Source organism: Pristiophorus japonicus, chromosome 8, assembly GCF_044704955.1.
Source record: "Pristiophorus japonicus isolate sPriJap1 chromosome 8, sPriJap1.hap1, whole genome shotgun sequence".
Lineage (NCBI taxonomy): Eukaryota > Metazoa > Chordata > Chondrichthyes > Pristiophoridae > Pristiophorus > Pristiophorus japonicus.
Genome location: NC_091984.1, coordinates 230,710,955 through 230,727,004, shown reverse-complemented (window position 1 = coordinate 230,727,004; position 16,050 = coordinate 230,710,955). Strand labels below are relative to the sequence as shown.

The window sequence follows — 16,050 nt, the reverse complement described above, 5'->3', positions numbered from 1 at the left end:
TTGTGCGTGTTAATTGGAAGCAGTGTTGCTGCTGGATCCAACTGTACATATACTGTAACTTATACAGAAGTCAACCAGTTAATATACACACTGTAACTTAAAATAGTGATGCTAGCCATATATTTTTTCTGTCTGCTATGTTACCACTCGATACAGGTTCTCTATTATGTTCTTCCCCACAGTATGGGTATTGATCCAATGCTAGTGCAATCCACACGTTTTCCTTTTAAGTGCAAATGCTTAAATAAGCTTTGAAACTGGATGCACTACATTTTTCACAACACATACATTGTGGGGGAGTCCAGAACTAGGTGCTATAAATCTAAGATGGTCACTAATAAATCTAATAGGAAAATCGACATCATCCAGGACAAAGCAGCCACTTGATTGGCCCCCCCATCCACCACATTAAACATTCACTCCCTCCACCACCGGCGCACCGTGGCTGCAGTGTGTACCATCGACAAGATGCACTGCAACAACTCGCCAAGGCTTCTTCGGCAACACCTCCCAAACATGTGACCTCTACCACCTAGAAGGACAAGCGCAGCAGGCGCAAGGGAACGCCATCCACCTCCACGTTCCCCTCCAAGTCACACACCATCCTGACTTGGAAATATATCGGCCGTTCCTTCATCGTCGCTGGGTCAAAATCCTGGAATTCCCTCCCTAGCAGCACTGTAGGAGCACCTTCACTATACGTACTGCAGCGGTTCAAGAAGGCGGCTCACCACCACCACCTTAAGGGGCAATTAGGGATGGGCAATAAATGCTGGCTTTCCCACATCCCATGAACACTTTTTTTTAAATTCAGAAGAAATATCTTTACCCAGAGAGTAGTTAGAATGTGGAACTCACTACCGCAAGGAACGGTTGAGGCAAATAACACAGATCCATTTAAGGGGAAGCTAGATAATCATATGAGGGAGAAAGGAACAAAAGGATATGCTGATGGGTGGGAGGAGGCTAATGTGGGGCATAAAACCGGCATGGACTAGTTGGGCCGAATGGTAATTCCATCGTGCCACTTTTCATTTGCATGGCTCTAAACCTGCATGGTGCACAAAATCCATGAGGCATGTCACATACGTTGAGATAGTCATGTGTTCTACAGCAAAAGACAAACTGTTTGTGAGTTTTCTCTACAGCAAGACCACAAAAGCATCAATGTGACCATACTCCAGATCCCATACGGTCTGTGATCAATGCCACCGCAAATTGATCCTGTTTGAAGGATGCGGAATATTGCATCTATAGCTGAATAATCTTGCCTCTTTTATTGAACTGTGTATTAGATTTATCGATAATTTACACCCGTTCGTCAAACATTTTGCATTTGCCAGATTTAAAAACACTGAAGCCATAGGAGCAGAAGTAACTCGTTTGGTGAGGTTGGATCCTGGAGCCGTTAGTGATGTCCCAGAAGCCATTCGGGTAAGGATATGGACGTTAAATGGATGCCGCCTAAATAGCTGTCCTTATTGGACATTTGTACTAAAGCTTAAAAATGTAAGCAGGAGAAAATGGGGAACGGTTTAATTTGAAACTGGAATAAATTATGAGCGATTATTTCATGGAAAAAAATGCAAAAAAAAAGAAAGACTTGCATTTATAAGACCATAAGAAATAGGAACAGGAGCAGGCCATACAACCTCTCGAGCCTGCTCCGCCATTCCATAAGATCATGCCTGATCTGATCTTGACCTCAACTCCACTTTCCTGCCCTCTGCCCATAACCCTTGACTGCCCTATAGTTCAAGAATCTGTCTATCTCAGCCTTGAATATATTCAATGACTCCGCTTCCACAGCTCTCTGGGGTAGAGAATTCCAAAGATTCACCACCCTCTGAGAAGAAATTCCTCCTCATCTCCTTATTAAATATAGCGTCTTTCACAACCACCGATGTCCCAAAGTGCTTTACATCCAATGAAGTACTTTTGAAATATAGTCACTGCTGTAGTGTAGGAAGCATGACAGCCAATCAGCACACAGCAAGCTCTCACAAACGGCAGTGTGAAAAAATGTATAAATGCTTATTACCTGGCATGTTTAAGTATCAGATATGGAGTAATTTTACTCGCCCGTTGACATATTTCTGCAAAGCCAAAGTTTATCTTTCTGCTTTTTTTGTACTCTTGATCGTTATCCAAAGTATACTCACCTGACGCCCGAGGTACAAGGGACGAGACTAGCGGCATTTTGTAAAGTAGAGTTGCTTGTTGAGCATGTTTTCGACAGTTCCTGTAGATAACTCTGACCCCAAGATTTCCAGTCAACCTTGTGAGAATGCCAAGAAGGATACAGCAACTGGCTGGGCGTGTTCACCTCGTTACATTCTGCCTGAGAAGCCAACGTTCCATAAAACTTGGATTTCAACAACTGAAATGAAGCTTCTGTATGTTGGGGATCATTCCATCCACAGGACAAATCATAGTATGTTGTATCCGACTATATTAGTTGAGCTCAAAGCAGTAGGGGTTCAGGATCAATCTTGGGAATGGGTACGAAACTAGCCGAAGGGATAGAAAGCAACAGGTGGGTAGAATTTCTTCGGGTTCCCGAATCTCCCTCCATAACTCAGGCGGGAGATTGGCAGAAAGCCTGGTGGTTAGGGTTGTATTCCCTGGAATTTAGAAGGATAAGGGGTGATCTGATCAAAGTTTTCAAGATATTAAGAGGAACATTTAGGGTGAATAAAGAGAAACTATTTCCTCAGGTTGGGGATTCTAGGACTAAGGGGCACAGTCTAAAAAAATAAAACCAGACTTTTCTAGAGTGAAATTATGAAACACGAAGGGTGATAGAAGTTTGGAATTCTCTTCCACGAGCGGCAATTCCTGCTAGATCAGTTGTTAATTTTATATCGGAGATTGATAGCTTTCTGTTACGAGATATGGGCGAAAGGCGGGTATATGGAGTTAGGCCGCAGATCAGCCATGATCTCATTGAATGGCAGAACAGGCTCGAGGGGCTGATTGGCCTCCTCCTGTTCCTATAATAACAGGTTCGAGGGGCTGAATGGCCTCCTCCTGTTCCTATGGTCCTATCTAACAATGTATATGTTTGCATGCTTTCACTTCTGAATATCTGAGGTGCGGTAAGATAGTGAGATCTGGACTTGTTGTCCTTGTTCTGTAATCTTTGCTTTGGCATTTAGAAAGTTTAAAGGGAACTTGTTGACTTGCCTGGAACTCATTGAAACTCGCAACTCGCCAAAGCTTCTTTGCAGCACCTCCAAACCCGCGACCTCAACTACCTAGAAGGGGAAGGGCAGCAGGCGCATGGGAACACCATCACCTGAAAATTCCCCTCCAAGTCACACACCATCCTGACTTGGAAATATATCGTCGACCCACATCCAGGGGAATATTTTTTTTTTAAATACCTGTCGAGAATAAACTCTACATTATGCACTTAACATTCTGGGAATTATTAGTTAAAAGAATGACCGTTTAATTTATAATGGGGAAAATGACAGATTTATGATCCACTGAAAATAGATTGCAGTGAAAGCGTTTGATAAGTATGGGCGGTTTAAAGTGCCCTGAGCTAAACTATTTGTTTGAAAATTTAACTCCTTACATATACTTTGGTTTGCAATATATTCACTTTTTTTTTGCATATGATCAGTGTTTTTGCAATTGTGTAGTATTGAACAAATATTCTGGGGAAAAACGAGTTAAACATTGCTCATCTGTTAGGACTTGTGCTCTGTTCAGTTTGTGTGCTTGTTTGATTCTGACAGGCTTTCAAGATATTGGAATGATGAAGGCAATAATGGTGTAGGGTGATAAAAGGGCATTTTTTTTTTGCGGGGGTGGGGGTCCAATTTCCCCCCCCCTCCTCACCTAGCAGTTGCTGGTAGTCCTTTGGTATCTCTCACAAGTGGCTGTAGTTCAGATATGAATCTAAATGAGTGTTGGCCGGCTATTTGATCTTGTTCTGCCGAGTGTTCCCGGAAGAAGTCATTTGCTAGCCTTCAAGACTGAGAATCCTGGCTGTTGCTTATTTCCCTCTCCCAAGCCGGTGACAACTCAAGCATTTTCAATTATATATCATTTCGTTGCCTGCCTGATGTATCGAAGGATTCACAGAGTCTTTCCGGATGAAAGGACGTAAACATAAGAATATAAGAAATGGGAGCAGGAGTAGGCCATACGGCCCCTCGAGCCTGCTCCACCATTTAATAAGATCATGGCTGGTCATCGACCTCAACTCCACTTTTCCGCCTAATCCCCATATCCCTTGATTCCTCTGGACTCCAAAAATCCATCTATCTCCGCCTTGAATATGTTCAGAGACCCAGCATCCACAGCCCTCTGGGCCAGAGAATTCCAAAGATTCACAACCCTCTGAGTGAAGAAATTTCTCCTCATCTCTGTCTAAACAATCCCTCGATCAGCCTAGCCTTTTCTCTGATCGGTCCAGTACTTCAGCTCATCTCCTAAATGTCTTCCTCGCCTCCAATCCTAACTCTTGTGCTGTGTTTCCCCCTCGCTGGTGGTCACTTGTAACAAATAACTTCCTTTTTCTGCCTTTTAGGTAATGCTGTGTAACAAATCACACCCTGTCGATCAACCTAGCTTGTTTCACGCCATAAATCACCTCATTGACGAGGTCTTTTGCTGCTTCCCAGTTGCTGATTTTATTCTTCTGATCCCCAGCCAGCATTTCAGGCTTCATACTATTCCCCTTCCTCTTGGGAGTTTTGGGAGGAAATTAATTGCACAGTCCCTTCCTCCCTTACTTTCCCAGAACCTCAGAACACTGGAATTCCTCACCTTCCCCCATTCTTTCCGTTTCCTTTTCTTCCTGTAACCTTCAGGCTGTTACAAACCAAGCTTGGTGTCGCCCAATTACTACTTTCTGATTAATCTGGCTACTTTTATTGGTGGTTGTAATGTTTTTGCTTTATGGGTTCTTGCTTACGAATTCATAGCAACACATTGCAATCAAGCACTATTATTCCACCTTTCACACCCTATCTAGACTAACCTTTTTCTAACTTCTGTCATTACCATCTCAATTCGGCCCATCATCCCTTATGTCTCTCTAATCTCTCCTGCCTGCCACCCTATCAGACCTTCCCTTTTGTTTTTTCCTCCCCCCCCCCCCTTTCAGTGCTCCTTAAGAATCTGTTCTTTTCGAATATTCACCAGTTCTGACGAAGGGTCATTGACCTGAAACGTTAACTCTGTTTCTCTCTCCACAAATGTTGTCTGACCTGCTGAGATTGCCAGCATTTTCTATTTCTATGAAGAACTAGTTGGTTTATGAATGAAGGTTTAACAATCAAACTACACGTTACCAGTTCATTCACCAGGCTCACAGCCGCATACCTCATCGTGAATGACCTAGTTCCAACTGGCCGGGGTTTTATTGAATCTTGTGACCATCACGTGACTGCCTAAGCCACTCACAATGCAAATGCTCTATTTTGTGTAAGACCATAAATCAAATGCCCCTTATTAATGGGGGGGGGCACTAAAACTGACAATTAAACCAATTAACTTTTAACCAGGAACATAAATCAAGATTTGGTTGCCGGGGGTGATGATGCATTCCAGTCCCTCCGACGCCCACCTCTCTCGCGGAAGGCCGCGAGCGTACCGGTAAGCACTGCGTGCTCCATCTCCAGGGACACCCTGGCTCGAATGTAACCACGGAAGAGAGGCAGGCAGTCGGGCTGAACGGCCTCCTCGACCGCCCGTTGCCTGGACCGATTGATGGTCACCTCGGCCGTGCCCAGGAGCGGTCCTACGAGGAGCTTTCCGACCTACCACTCCGCACAGGGTGCCCAAAGATCAGGAGTGTGGGACTGAAGTGCAACCAGAATTTGAGGAGCAGCCCCTTCAAATATTGGACCCTTCCAGACAGCAGAAATTGCAGGCGGCCTAGGAGGTGCCACAACTACAAACCTGTGAGTATACTCACAGGTGCATATATTACAATGGTGTTCTGCACTATGGACATGGCCCTTCACATTGCACCTATATGGCTTAGAGACGTGGACCATATACAGCAGACATCTCAAAGCGCTGGGGAAGTACCACCAACGCTGCCTCCGCAAGATCCTGCAAATCCACCGGGAGGACAGACGCACCAACGTCAGTGTTCTCGCTCAGGCCAACATCCCCAGCATCGAAGCACTGACCACGCTTGACCAGCCCCGTTGGGCGGGCCACATTGTCCGCATGCCTGACACGAGACTCCCAAAGGAAGCGCTCTACTCTGAACTCCTACACGGCAAGCGAGCCCCAGGTGGGCAGAGGAAATGTTTCAAGGACACCCTCAAAGCCTCTCTGATAAAGTGCAACATCCCCACCGACACCTGGGAGTCCCTGGCCAAAGACCGCCCTAAGTGGAGGAAGAGCATCCGGGAGAGCGCTGAGCACCTCGAGTCTCGTCGCCGAGAGCATGCAGAAAACAAGCGCAGGGAGTGGAAGGAGCGTGCGGCAAACCAGACTCCCCACCCACCCTTTCCTTCAACCACTGTCTGTCCCACCTGTGACAGAGACTGTAATTCCCGTATTCGACTGTACAGCCACCTGAGAACTCACTTTTAGAGTGGAAGCAAGTCTTCCTCGATTTCGAGGGACTGCCGATGATGATCTCTGCTTATTTTTAAAAGCATGCAGACTCTGGGCATAACCGGCTGTTTGAGGGATTGTTTAATAAGTCTTTAGGGTCAAAGGGAGTGTAGGAACAGAGAGACCTGGGGGTTGTATATGGACAAATCTTTGAAGACAGCAGGACAAGTTGTGCAGGCTGTTTTTAAAAAAAAAAACATAGAGAATCCCTGACTTTATTAATAGAGGAATAGAGTACAAGAGCAAGGAAGTTACGCTAAAACTTTATAAATCACAGGTTAGGCCTCAGCTGGCATATTGTATTCATCTCTGGGCACCACACTTTAGGAAGAATGTCAAGGCCTTGGAGAGGGTGCAGAAGAGATTTACTAGATTGGTATCAGGGACGAGGGACTTCAGTTATGTTGAGAGACTGGAGAAGCTGGGGTTATTCTCCTGGGAGTCGAGAAGGTGAAGAGGAGATTTGATAGTGGTGTTCATAACCATGAATGCTTTGATAGAGTAAGCAAGGAGAAACGGTTTCCAGTGGCAGACGGGTCGGTAACCAGAGGACACAGATTTAAGGCGATTGGCAAAAGAACCAAAGGCGACATGTGGAAAAAAAAAATTTTACACGCCGAGTTGTGGCGATCTCTAATGCACTGCCTGAAAGTAACATTCAAAAGAGAATTGGATAAATGTTTGAAGGAAATTGTTTTACAGTACTATGGGGAAAGAGCAGGGGAGTGGGACTAATTCCACAAAACACAGGCACGATGGGCTAAGTGGCCTCCTCCTGTGCTGTGCTTCTAAATTAAGTCATGGAAAACCTGTACAATAGTGCAGCTTGTTTACTTCTTGTACGTTACCAATATCCTGTCAGTCACAATAATGTCAGATCATTGAGCCATGGCACTGGTTTGCTGCTAATACAGGAGTTTCTTTACATAAACTCCTTTAGGTCTATTCAGCCCCTGAGATGCAAGGATCCCTGTAGTGCAGTAGCTGAACTTCTCTTCCATTAAGACCGCATTAACCTGATTGCACCTGTAGGAATTCACACGACAGGAGTAAAGTAAATAAGAACTTAACCATCTTCTCTGATATTAAACCGTTTGCATATCTTAAAAGTTAGAGCGTTATGCTAGTGTAGCATCTGATTCAGATTTTTCAAAATGCCTGCGAGGAGCAATTAAAGAAAAATATGTAAGCATTTACTAAATAATTCCTCAAAAGGTAATTGGATAAGAAGGAAAAAATTACAGGGATATGGGGAAAGAGCAAGGGAGCGTGAATAACTAGATTGACCTTTGAAAGACTCGATGGGCTGAACAGCCTCTTTCTTTGCTGTACTATTTTATGATTATATATGAATATTAATTTTACTAGTGCTTTGCAGATGGCACAAATTCCCCAAATTCTAATTCCTCAAAGTATTTTTGGGCCAGAATCTGCTGAGCTCAACTTGCTGGGAACCCCATCACTAAGTGGCATTTAGTCCATTGGTTGTCTCACCAGCAGAGAACACTTAGCAGCACTTGCAAATCGTACTGCTCAATCTCTGGTAACTTTGTAAAGTTGGTTAAAATAAAGTTACCTCAGGCTGGGAACCCATGAGCCACGTGCAATCCTAAACTCTGGAGAACTGGCTCTTGGCAACTTAGAAACATAGAAAATAGGTGCAGGAGTAGGCCATTTGGCCCTTCGAGCCTGCACCGCCATTCAATAAGATCATGGCTGATCATTCCTTCAGTACCTCTTTCCTGCTTTCTCTCCATACCCCTTGATCCCCTTAACCGTAAGAGCCATATCTAACTCCCTCTTGAATATATCCAATGAACTGGCATCAACAACTCTCTGTGGTAGGGAATTCCACAGCTTAACAACCCTGAGTGAAGAAGTTTCTCCTCATCTCAGTCCTAAATGGCCTACCCAAGTCCTAAATGGCCTACCCTCAGTACTAAATGGCCTTAGTTATATTTGCACTTTATAGGTCTTGTGGTAAATATTTATCCCTCAATCAACATAACAAAGAAACAGATTATCGGGTCATTATCACATTGCTGTGTGTGGGAGCTTGCTGTGTGCAAATTGGCTTCCGCGTCTCCTATATTACAACAGTGACTACACTTCAAAACGTATTTCATTGGCTGTTAAGCGCTCTGGAACATTCTGAGGTCCTGAAAGGTGCTATATCAATGCAAGTTCTTTTTATTTCTTATTCACTAGATTGTCCTGTTTGAATTTTGTGGGCCGGTGATTTGGAGTTGTTAACACTTTAACCTCAGCGGTGCATCAATCCTAAATCATAACACTTAACATCTGCTAGGATCAACAACTTGTATGTAAATTAATGGGATCATGAATTTAAACTTCATATGTGGTTCCCCAAAGCTCCGTGGATCACACCAATGCAACAAAGACAAGAAAGCTGGAACACCCTTGCCTTGGGCAAAGTGTTACAGCTACTATGCATGAGTAATCTCCATCAGACATGTGAACATTTAGGGAGATTGCCTGTCAAAATAAGTTAGAGATGTTCAGCCCACCCTAATATCAGCATGTGTGGAAATAATGTAATAAAGAAAGATTATACGCCTAATGGGGATGGGGGTGACTCAATCTTAATCGTCTTATCCTGCACCTGCAGAACTGCCAACCAAATGATCTCAGATATAGCTGTTGCTGGTTCCGGGATAGCTTTGGAGCAAGGGACCTTGTGGTCTGCTCCTGTTTCTTATGTTCTTAACCAACGGAAATATTAGCAATCAACAGAACAAAAACAGATTATCTGGTCATTATCACATTGCTGTTTGTGGGAACTTGCTGTACGCAAATTGGCTGCCGCGTTTCCCACATTACAACAGTGACTACACTTCAAAAGTACTTCATTGGCTGGCTGTAAAGCGCTTTGAGGCGTCCGGTGGCCGTGAAAGGCGCTATCTAAATGCAAGTCTTTCATTTTGTACAGACATTGATATCCAGACTTAGTTTTCTGTTTGTGGGTTTAAACTTTCCCCCACCTCCGCCGTTTGTTTTGCAGCATTTGGTCACATGGCACACGATTGATGCTGACGCCCCGGAGCTGAGCCACATCTTGTGTTGGGCGCCCACAGACCCGCCAACCGCCCTCTCGTACTTTTCAAGTTTATACCCGCCACACCCGCTGACTGCACAGTACGCTGTAAAAGTACTGCGTTCATTTCCTCCGGTAAGGAGCAACATAACGGGGGCTGAAATACTTCAGAAACTTCATTGCTCTGTGACTTGTGGTATCTATAAATATATTAAAAGCCTTGCATGCTTCCGGTATCACACGTTGCGTCCTGTAACACTTTGTTCCATGTCACACTTTGTTGATAACGTTACGATCTCCAGCTCGCCTTGCACAGCACCATGGGAGATAAGCTTGTCACAATTCAGGCAATTGTTCCATTAACAGAGATTTGTTGCAGTTTTATGAATGAAATTTGTTGCTTTTTTTTATAAATCAGCCAATCAGCAAATGTGACATTTTGAAGTGTGATGGGCGCAAGTGAAATACAAGAGCTTTAATTATATAGATTGTATCTACGTGTTTATTTCACCTGTATCTGGTTACTATTGTAATGAAGCAGCTCCTGACCTGTGAATAACTATTTCTGCACTCGTTCTGGTGTCTGAGAGTAGAACATTTAAACAATGTCTATCCATGAAGAAACCAGTTGCTATTCTAAGAGTTAAATATTCTTCCTGATCCTTATACAAAAAAGAGAGCAGTACTTGCAGGCTCTTCCTTTCCTTGCCACCACCCCTCCACATACAGACAGATGCGCACACGCGCGCGCACAGACACACGCGCGCGCACAGACACGCGCGCACACAGACACGCGCGCACACAGACAGAGAGGGAGAGAGAGACACACACACAGGGAGAGGGACAGAGAGAGACATAGACACGCACACACAAACACACACACACACAGAGACCATGCTGGGATTTTTTTTAGCAGTGCTGGCGCCTAATCTCATTGGCTAATCTCCCTGCGCAAATGAGCCAAGGAACAATAAACACAGACTTTGCTGCTCTGCGCAGGTCCTCCTCTCACCGTGCAGTCATTTTACCGATGAGTCATTGGAGCCCAAACTGAACATTACGTTAAGAGATGATCACAAGAATCATGGCAAAATACATGTTCATTTTTAACTATAAGATGCTTAAAAGCAGCCCACCTGTTTTGCAGTTTTAAACAAATTTAAAACTGCAAATGCTGGAAATCTGAAATCTTTTAACTGCCAAGACTAAGATGATTTTGCATCTGAACGTTTTTTTAAAAAAAAATGTATTCACAGACCATTAAAACCCATTAATTGGCTTCTTGTAATAAAAGTCAGAATTACCTGATGTTCACTGTTACCTGGTATCTGTCTCTTTTCCCCCCACACCCCCCTTTGTTCAGTCCTTGCTTATCTCCCAGCTCCAGTTCTGAGGAAGGGTCTCCTCCACCAGAAACGTTAATGCATTGTTTCTCTTCACAGATGCTGACAGATCTCGCTGCATGTTTCCAGCATTGTGCTGCTTTGTGTTGAGTTGGGATAATGTGTGGAGAGGTGGGTGGGAGGGGGGGTTTAAAGGAATTATTGGAAGATATTCGAGTTTTATTTGAAGACATTAAACCAAACCATATCTCTGCCAGCCGTGTATTTTGACTGACCTAACCACTGGCCCATATCTTTCTCTCAAACAGGATGCAATTCTGTTCTATATTCCACAGATTGTTCAAGCACTCAGATATGACAAGGTAAGGAATGCATTCACTTTGTTTGGTTAAGGACAAACGGGAAAGGATTTTGCCAGTTCACACTGGTGTTTGGCTTCCTACACATGGAGCTGAAAGGTTCAGAGATGAATGGAAAATGCTCCATATCTCTCTTTAAAAGAATGACTTTTCTGTTCTCTTGTTATTGCGGGTTTCAGAACTTGCTTCTGACACACAAAAGTTAGGTTTGGGCCCAAGTTTCCCCAGGAGTCGTTCCATTTTTTTTTTTGGAGCAACCAGATTTTTTTGGAGTAACTTAAAAATTGCAATTCTCCCTGTTTAAGTTGCTCCAGTGTAAGTGAGTTTATTAGGTTTTTTTTTAATTCAGTTTTTTTTTCAAAAGGGGGCATTACCAGCCACTTGCGCCTGTTTTGGCCATTTAAGCAAGTTTAGCCAGCTAAAACTTACTCCAAACTAACTTAGGCCAGCATAAGTGTACGTTCTGAAAAACCCTGCGGTGAATTAAGAAATCAGCGTAGGCAGCCAGAGATAGGAGGGGGAAGGGGACCTTGCAAAGCACTAAACACCTTCATAACAACATTAAAGAAGCATAAGTTCATTTGAAGCATAAATACATTTAAAGCACCAAGCACTAAACAAAGCAGTACATTTGCACCAAGCACTAAGCAAAACACAAAAAGTAATAAGCAATTAATTAACAAATAAAAAAATAGAAGGAACCCTGCACCTAAAGCACCAAGACTAAAGTAATAAGTAATCAATCAATCAATAAATAACAAATAAAAAAAATAGAAGTCCTACCTTAGGGAACGTGGGACCGCCGATGAGGGAGCCCATTAAGCCAGGGCTAGGGACGGTGTGCTTCGGGCCCCTCCCACACAGCCTGCAGCGTGCACTCTCAGATTCGGGCTGCCAGGAGCTTACTGCACATGCGCGCACAATTTAGCACGCATGTGCAGAGGTCCCGGCACTGTTTTCAGCGCCGGGACCGGCTCCGCCCCCAATCCACTGGCCACGCAACACCACCACTGAGGAAAGGCTGGGAAGCGGCCAGAATCGGGAGGAAGATTTTTGACGTGCTTGGTGGCGGACAAAAGCGACATACCTCGGGTGAGTGCACCAGAAAAAGGGGTTGGGGAAATTTGGCCCATTGAGTTTACTTCTCAAAAAATTTGTTGTGGGCAGGATCCTATCCTGAAGCTAGTTTTGATCCCTCTGCTAGCAATAGTGTCCATGTTACAGGAATCGCGGGAAAACTTGTCAAATATTTACTCCATAGCCACAGTGGGCAGGCTCTGTTGGGTCCTTCTATTAATGCGAGAGGATCTCCATATTTTACTTGTGTCAGATTATTGATTATATTGTGCTCTACAGATTTCAACTTTCATAGGAACAGAAACAGAAGAAATAGGAGGAGAAGTAGGCCATCTGGCCCCTCGAGCCTGCTGCACGGTTTAATGCGATCATGGCTGATCTGATCCTGGGCTCAGCTCCACTTCCCTGCCCACTTCCCATAACACTTCACCCCCTTACCGTTCAAAAATCCTTCAATGTCTACCTTAAATACATTCAATGACCCAGCCTCCACAGCTCTCTGGGGCAGAGAATTCCACAGATTTACAACTCTCAGAGTAGAAATTCCTCCTCATCTCAGTTTTAAATGGGCCTCTTATTCTGAAACTAGTTCTAGATTCCCCCACGAGGGGAAACATCCTCTCTGCATCCACCTTGTCGAGCCCCCCTTAGTATCTTACATGTTTCAATAAGATCACCTCTCATTCTTTTAAACTCCAATGAGTACTGGCCCAACCTGCTCAACCTTTCTTCATAAGTCAACCCCTTCACAGGAGTAGGCCATTTGGCCCCTCGAGCCTGTTCTGCTGTTCAATGAGATCATGGCTGATCTGCGACCTAACTCCATAACCTTCCCTGTGAGCTGCACCCAACTGGAATGGACCACATGTTTCCATACGGGTAGATTTGTAATCTGTGGCTTCTACGCAAACCCAAACTGCCGAACAAACACATGAACCGAAGTTGTATAGCAAGCATTATATTCCTTTCTAATCTCGCCATCTCCGTACATTGGCTTGGCAGACAGCTCTCCCCCAAAAAGAAAGAGAAACAAACCTGCATTTATATCATCATCATCGGCAGTCCCTTGGAATCGAGGAAGACTTGCTTCCACTTTAAAAATGAGTCCTTAGGTGGCTGAACAGTCCAATACGAGAACCACAGTCCATGTCACAGGTGGGACAGCTAGTTGTTGAGGGTAAGGGTGGGTGGGACTGGTTTGCCGCACGCTCCTTCCGCTGCCTGCGCATCATTTCCACATGCTCTCGGCGATGAGACTCAGTGCTCAGCGCCCTCCCGGATGCTCTTCCTCCACTTAGTGCGGTCTTTGGCCAGGGACTCCCAGGTGTCGGTGGGGATGTCGCACTTTATCAGGGAGGCTTTGAGGGTGTCCTTGAAACGTTTCCTCTGCCCATCTTTGGCTCGTTTGCCGTGAAGGAATTCCGAGTAGAGCGCTTGCTTTGGGAGTCTCGTGTCTGGCATGCGAACGATGTGGCCTGCCCAGCGGAGCTGATCGAGTGGTCAATGCATTTACATAATACCTCATTGTGTCTCTCAGAAATGTCCCAAAGTACTTCACTTACAATAAATTACTTTAAATTACAGTAAATAGGCTAGTTGTTTTGTGTTCAGCAAGATCCCACAAATAGCAATTGGATGAAATTTGTGTATTGTAAAATAGAAGGTTGGTATGGCCTGACGTGATTCGGATTTAGACTGCCGTGCATTGGTTTTGATGTACCTTATATTGGTTACCTGCTACTTAAAGTTAACAGCACACAAGGAGGCCATTTGGTCCATCCTTTTGTTAGAGCAGTCCAAAATTCATACCACTGATCTTTCTCTCCATAGACCTGCATATTTGTCTTTTAAATGTTTTTCTGCTCTACCCTTAAAAGATGCAATGGTTGCTAACCTCAACCACTTCCCATAGGAAAATATACCGTGCTCCAACAACTCTCCTCACTCCCGTACTGGCAGTTTGAAACTGATGACTCTTTGTCACTGACTTCCCCAACCAGAATAAAGTCTTTGCCGATTCACTCTTCTTAAAACCCGTTATAATTTTGAACACCTCCATTAAATCTCCTCTTAGCCTTGCCTGCTCTAGTTAAAATAATTCCAGTATCTCGTGTCTCTCTCTGTAACTATAGTTTCCTATGTCGTGGCATTATCTTGGTGAATCAATACCCTATGGCTTTAATGTGGACAATTTTAGCGATGAGGAAAGATTGGATAGGCTGGGGTTGTTTTCTTTGGAACAGAGGAAGCTGAGGGGAGATTTAATTGAGGTGTATAAAATCATGAGGGGCCTGGATAAAGTGGATAGGAAGGACCTATTTCCCTGAGCGGAGGGGCCAATAACCAGGGGGCATAGATTTAAAGTACTTGGTAGAAGGATTAGAGGGGAGATGAGGGGGAAAAAAAATTCACCCAGGGAGTAGTGGATACCTGGAACTCTCTGTCTGAGAGGATGGTAGAGACAGAAACCTTCATATTTAAAAAGTACTCGGATGTGCACAAAGAGCTGTGACCTACAGGTCTGCGGACCGAGTGTTAGAAGGTGGGATTAGGCAGGGTCGCTCTTTTTCGACCGACATGGACATAATGCGCCAAATGGCCGCCTTCTGTGTTGTAATTTTCTGTGATAATGTCCTTTCTATACTGGGGCACTTAGCTGCTGCTTAACACCAGCTGCCTCACCTGGCTAGATGTATAGTCAGGCGAGATGGCCTCCTGTTAACCGGAAACTATTACTTGTAAGCACAGTAAACTGCCTAAAATGCCAATTTCACCCCCCGCCGCAGATATTTAGTACTTGTATCCAGCGCTTTAAATTGAGCTGGCCCCCCCTGCCGCCCCCTACCTCCTGGGCAGACTTGCCACAGAAGATGTGTTCTCGTTTGTGCAAGCTGTAGAAATTGGCCTGCGGGGGTCCTGTAGAATTCCAGGTGTGGGAGGGAATTCCAGCTGCAGGGTAACTTTTCAAACCGCAGGCATAAGTTAATCGCATCCAAAATATCATCATAAAGCGCTGCTCCATCAAACAGTTTTTTTATTAATGAATATTGATCTTCAGTTTTATGTATATTTTTTTTTAAATCATCGTCTCTACTATAGTTATTTTTTGTATCATTATGCTAGTTGTCAGAGCTATGAAGAGCACTTATCCCTATACCGTTTCATTTTCATTTGTTAGCTCTAGTAACCATTTTTACAATATATTCTAGATGGGATATGTACGAGAGTACATCTTGTGCGCAGCTGCCAAGTCACAGCTACTGGGTCACCAATTTATTTGGAACATGAAAACCAATATATTCACCGATGAAGAAGGCAGTCATAAGGACCGTGAGTATTTAGATTGTCGTACTGTATAAAGGACAATGGTTGTCTATTCATTGCCTCGGTCCTTACCCAACAGTGACATTAGCATTTTTCACTTCCTTTTACTTGTGCTTGTTTAATTTTTTCAAAACAAAATAATTCTGGGGATGTGGGCGTCGCTAGCCAGGCCAGCATTTATCGGCCAATGCCTCGCTGCCCTTGCGAAGCTGGTGGTGAGCAATGTTCCCTGGAAGCTGCGCTTTGTTCTGCGTGGCCTGTTTCTGTTAATGCACGGTCCCTTTAAATTTCTGCGCATGCG

General features: G+C 44.3%; 1 protein-coding gene across 2 annotated transcripts in view; it reads left to right on the top strand.

Moving 5' to 3' along the window:
• The window catches only part of pi4kab (phosphatidylinositol 4-kinase, catalytic, alpha b), a 230,214-nt gene that overhangs the window by 174,442 nt on the left and 39,722 nt on the right, over positions 1-16,050 (top strand). For both annotated transcript variants that reach the window (XM_070888050.1, XM_070888049.1), the window contains exons 40-43: positions 1,344-1,434; positions 9,614-9,781; positions 11,298-11,351; positions 15,635-15,755. In XM_070888050.1, the coding sequence (XP_070744151.1) occupies positions 1,344-1,434; positions 9,614-9,781; positions 11,298-11,351; positions 15,635-15,755 (434 nt within the window). The remainder of the gene's footprint in view (positions 1-1,343; positions 1,435-9,613; positions 9,782-11,297; positions 11,352-15,634; positions 15,756-16,050) is intronic.